The sequence below is a fragment of the Lampris incognitus genome, chromosome 5 (genome assembly GCF_029633865.1).
Source record: "Lampris incognitus isolate fLamInc1 chromosome 5, fLamInc1.hap2, whole genome shotgun sequence".
In the NCBI taxonomy this organism is placed as follows: domain Eukaryota; kingdom Metazoa; phylum Chordata; class Actinopteri; order Lampriformes; family Lampridae; genus Lampris; species Lampris incognitus.
This window is the reverse complement of record NC_079215.1, coordinates 20980980-20986624: the sequence shown is the minus strand read 5'-3', so window position 1 is coordinate 20986624 and position 5645 is coordinate 20980980. Positions and strand designations below refer to the sequence as shown.

Here is a 5645-nt window from a genome sequence, read left to right as displayed (position 1 = left end):
TACACCATTAGGCTAAACATGACCACATTACTTCCTACCCTATGACCTGACTGAGCCAACAGCCACTCGGATGGCTTGGGGTAACTATCGCCTTATTGCTCTGACTAACAGCATCTTCTGGAAGTCCAGGATAGTGGAAAAATCACAATATCATCCATGCAAAGCACTGTGGAACACATAACACACACACACACACACACACACACATATGCATGCATGCATGCACGCACGCACGCACGCACGCACACACGCACACACACACACCAAACAATTACATTCACACATTCACACACCCAGAATCAACATGACCTCTTCTGTTAAACTGAAAAACTTACAAAGTGCTACATCCTGACTGTGAATGAAAACGAAATAATGAAAAAAGCTGTTTTCAAACTCTGCATACTTCAAAATAGAAATCATAACAAATCAGAGAGAAAGAGAGAGAAATGCTGTGTAAGTGATATGAAGAAGTTGTCTTTGTTTTGTCTTTGTGATTCATCTTTTCACGTCTCATCCTCTGCGCTTTGTTTGGTAGAAAATATACTTTGTCCTGAAAATCCAGTCACTTCTTCAACCTTGTCCCACAAGGAACAGTTTGGTTTTTGTTTTGTTTTTTTGGCAGGAAAAAGGAATGGATGAAGGTTTTGGTGTGTGTGTGTGTGTGTGAGTGTGTGTGTCCATTCGTTATGAACTGTATTGTGCATTGTGTCTCTATGCTTATAAAGACATGAGAAGAGATGTGAAAGTGTTTAACATGCATGCATATTTTACGCTTACTTTAGCTATAAGTAAATATAGGCATAAATGTGTGTGTGTGTGTGCGCACTTCTTTTATATTTGTCAGTCAGCAGTCATCATCCTCAAAGTGTGTTTTTTGAAGAACTTTCACATGGCGCTCGTAGATCTTGAGAGCAGGACCAAGCCTGATTGATAAACCAGTCAGAACATCATTACGCTGCATCAGGAGAAGAGACTTCCCATCGATTTCCTTTTACAGAGCAAGAGAAAGAGAGATTGATGATGATGAAAGCAATGTAGGTGAGATAACAACTAAGTGTTTCTGAAAGATGAGGAATGTAAATTTCAAATGCATTAAGGTTAGGGCTCAGCTATCAATCTTGTCAATGGTGGTCTCTTGTGGCCATCTGAGATGCCACAGGTCCTACCTGAGTCCTGAAGGCAACAGCCTGCTCAGGAAAACCTGCTGCTGTGATATAGTTGGCCACGTCGGACACCGTCCAGTTCACTGGGCTTACACTTATCCCGTCGGCCTTTGTAAACCTTTGTAAACAGACAAAGAGAAAAAAAGAGCAGTTAGCTCATCGTTAGCGTACAATTTCCTTTATGCAAAGGTGTGAGTAAAAAGAAATGAAAACTGTGGAAAATTATTGATGCGGTAGAATTTGTGAGCCCAAAGAACTGTGATGGCAGACGTAGAGGGTAACACAGGAGTGTATTTCCCTCCTGTCCCATCTCACTCCCAAAAAAAATATCCCTGTCCTGTCCCGATCCCAGAAGAATGACTCCTGTTCCATCTCGTTTCCGTTGTGTGATTTTTTTTTAGGTGGGGTAGTCTACCCATTAGGCAATGCAATGATTTTGATTCGATGTTCTCGCCATCCATTTCTTAGATTACTTTGTGTTCTACTGCACAGTTTTTATTGACACCGTTTGGCCAGTAGGAACCAGCCAACAGAGCAGAGAGGAGAGAATAAAAAAGAATACACAAGACTAGGTGAAAACTTAGTATATGGCCGGACCGTGTTTGGTCAATGTTCAAAATTGTGGCCAATTTGTTACGCGGACATTCAGTGTTAGCGTCTATAATGTGAATTCCTTGACATTAAATGTTCATCTGCAATTTTCTGTAGTGCTCCCAGTAATATTTGTTGTTAAAGTGTAGTGAAGTAGCATATCACATGACATGGTTAAGCTACGTTTGAGTAAAAAAAAAAAGTTATAAATACAGTTGCAAGAACAATACTTTCCACTCATATCTTGGGATGTTTGATTTTAAAAAGAACTCGATTTATTGTAAGTATACCTATTCTATCTGTTAACACCCCCTCCTCTTTCATCTGTTTCTATCTTTAGATGTCTCTCGTTTTTCCAAGACTCACTCTGTATTGAGTGTTTTCCCCCCTTTTCTCCCCAATTATACTTGGCCAATTACCCCACTCTTCCGAGCTGTCCTGGTTGCTGCTCCGCCCCTTCTGCCGAGCTGGCGGGGGGTGCTGCAGACTACCACATGTTTCCTCCAATACATATGGAGTCGTCAGCCGCTTCTTTTCACCTGACAGTGAGGCGTTTCACCCGGGGGGGGGGGGGTAAAGCTATCCCGCCCCCCCAACAGGCGCCCCGACCGACCAGAGGAGGCGCTAGTGCAATGACCAGGACACATACCCACATCTGGCTTCCCACCCCAAGCTCGGGGTAACATGGGAATTCGAACCGGCAATCCCCATGTTTGTAGGCAACTGAATAGACCACAATGCTACCCAGACACCCGTATTGAGTTTTGTCAGAGTGATTGTTATTTGGATTGTTTTTTTAAACACCTTTTTACTGAAATCTTTCAAAATATTCTGAAATATATAGTACAGTATTATATAACATGTAAAATAAAGCCACCCTCCCCTTTTCCAACCCTCTGATCTCTCCAACGCATCCTCCCAATCAATCCCCCCACCAGTCCCACCCCAGCAGGTTACAAATGTCCACAATTCAATAATTCAAATGATAATAACAATGGAAAATAAATTACATAAAGGTATAAATTTCCCAAAGGAGCAAGAGGAAAAAAAACAGATAAAGTAAGAGAATGGAATCATTTATACAGCTACACATATTAATCTACACATTCTACATTCTTCCATACCATAATTAGAGCACTATGCATCATTCCAATCTGTTATCCCAGTAACAGTAGTGAAATAAAATATAAATGGGGTCCACATTTTACTGAACTCAGCCTTGTTCCCCCTTAAAGTAAATTTAATCTTTTCTGGTTTTAGATGGAACATGACATCCCTTAGACATCTGGCATGGGAAGGGGGTTTGGGGTTTTTCCAGTTGAGCAAAATAAGACGACATGTTAGCATGCAAGTAAAAGCAACTATATTAGAGAGATTTCTTGACGAGATAGCATTCTCTGGTTTTACACTAAAAATGGCGGTCAATGGACCCGGTTCAACTAATATGTTGTAGGCTTCACTCAGAGATGTGAAAATTGAACCCCAGAATGTATACAGACAAGGACATGACCAAAATATATGAATTAAAGTGGCCGATGCTAATTTACATTTATCACAGGTAGGGTCCAGATTTTGGGCTAGTTTGGCTTCTGTAAAGTGAATACGACGCACAATCTTAAATTGGATGAGCTCATGTCTGCTGCATGGAGATGAAGCATGTACTTGTTTAAGAACAGCACTCCAAGCACTCAATAGCACTCGTTTAAAAGCGGGGGGCCTAAATCCAGTTCCCATTGTGTTCGAAGTAATTCTACTGACTGGGGGTTCATCTCATCAATGATTCCATAAATCCGGAAGATTATACCCTTTTTATCTGTACCCAGTGACAGCAAAGTATCAACTGGGGTAGTTGGAGGCATGATGGGAAAGGAGTTATATTGTTTTTGACAAAATTCCTCAACTGTAAATATTGAAAGAAGTGAACACGTGGTCGTTTATATTTTGTTGCTAGCTGCTCGAAGGATGCAAATATTCCCTCCATATAAAGATCCTTAACAAACTGTATCCCCCTCCTATGCCAGGCGCAAAAGGCCACATCCACCATCGCTGGTGTAAAGAGGCGATTAGACATAATAGGTGCCATAACAGAGGGGCTTTGCAAACCAAAATGCTTCCTGAATTGTAACCAGATTTAAAGCGTGTGAGATGACACAGAATTGTTGACTGAGCTGCCTGTAGAGACCTGTAGGGCAGAGGAGATTAGAGAGCAAATAGGAAGGTTATAAGACTCTGCTGCAACCCAGTCTGGCACATTGTCACCAGAGTAACCCTTTGCCCAAAAGATACATTTGTGGATATTACTTGCCCAGTAATAATGCAAAAGGTTGGGCATGGCCATTCCTCCCTCCATCTTATGTCTCTCCAGCAAGCACCTACTGATACGTGGCAGCTTATTGTTCTATATAAATTTTGAGAGAATACTATCAATTAGGGCAAATTGTTTTTTGGAATGATCTTGGAATTTTTTGAAAGAAATACAGAAATCTAGGGACTATATTCATTTTAATCAAATTGATGCGACCTGCCATTGATAAGGGTAGGGTATGCCATCGTTCTAGGTCTTGTTTACATTTATCTATCAAAGGTGTTAGGTTAAGTTTAAGAAGGCAGTTAAAGGATTTGGGAACCACTATGTCAAGGTATTTAAAGTGGGAGCTCATTCTCCTGAAAGGAAAGCAGAAGAAGGTACTGAGCAGCAGAATTGATAGGGTATAATTCACTTTTCTCCAGATTTAATTTGTAGCCAGACAACTTCCCGAATTGGTCTAATCTAGATAGGATGAATGGTATTGATGACACAGGATTGCTAACGAACAGAAGAAGGTCATCTGCATATAATGCTATCTTATAAACAGTGTTCTCTCGAATTATCCCCTCAAACGTATGGCACTGTCGCAGTGAAACATCAAGCGGCTCGATTGCCAGATCGAAAAGCAATGAAGAGAGGAGGCATCCCTGTCTTGTTCCTCTTTGAAGAGGGAAATATTTTGATTGCACTTCATTTGTACGAACACATGCCACAGGAGCCATGTACAGCAGCTTCACCCAGGAAATTAAATTTTGGCCGAAGCCAAATTTTTCCCAAGTTTTAAAGAGGAAGCCCCACTCTACCCAATCGAATGCCTTTTGTGCATCCAAGGCTATCACAAATTCAGGGGTAGCTCGCTGAAGGTCAGTATACATGATGTTGAAAAGCTTACGAGTATTAAAAAAAGAGTGTCTCCCTTGGATGAATCCTGTCTGATCAGGGGATATAATGCGTGGTAGCACTTTTTCTAAGCATTTAGCAAGACATTTTGCAAGGATTTTATAATCTCTATTGAGCAGCGAAATTGGTCTATGTGATTTACAAAACAGCCCATCCTTGTCCTTTTTATGTAGAAGACATATTGAGGCTTGTCTTAAAGTGGGGGGTAACTGACCTTCTGATAATGCGTCCGAGTACATAGCCAGGAGCAAAGGTGCGAGGTTGTTCAAAAACATTTTATAAAATTCTGTTACAAATCTGTCAGGTCCGAGGGCCTTGCCTGACTGCATACTTCTTATAGCTTCTTGAACCTCTTCCATCGATAGAGGACCGTCAAGGTTAGCTATTTCAGTATCATCTAATTGAGGTAGATTTAGGCCTTCAAAAAAAGAATCAGTCATGCTTTGTTTATTTTCCCATTCTGAGGTATACAGTTTTGTATAAAATTCAGAAAATGTATCATAAATCTGTTCATGGTCTGAGACTATGGAACCCGAAGAGGTCTTAATTTGCTTTATTTGCCTTGAGACGAAGGACCAGCATGCCTGATGAGCAAGGAGCTTGCCAGATTTATCACCATGTTCATAAATCAAATGGTGAGCTTTAAGGATTAGATACTCTGCATTGGCTGTAGAGGCCAAATC

General features: G+C 40.9%; 1 protein-coding gene across 1 annotated transcript in view; it reads right to left on the bottom strand.

The window, feature by feature from the left end:
- Window positions 1–844: 844 nt before the first annotated feature.
- The window catches only part of samd1b (sterile alpha motif domain containing 1b), a 28398-nt gene continuing 23597 nt past the window's right edge, over window positions 845–5645 (bottom strand). Inside the window, exons 6-7 of the mRNA XM_056280421.1 lie at window positions 1167–1281; window positions 845–988 (exon numbers count right to left, since the gene is read on the bottom strand). Coding sequence (XP_056136396.1) covers window positions 845–988; window positions 1167–1281 — 259 coding nt within the window. The remainder of the gene's footprint in view (window positions 989–1166; window positions 1282–5645) is intronic.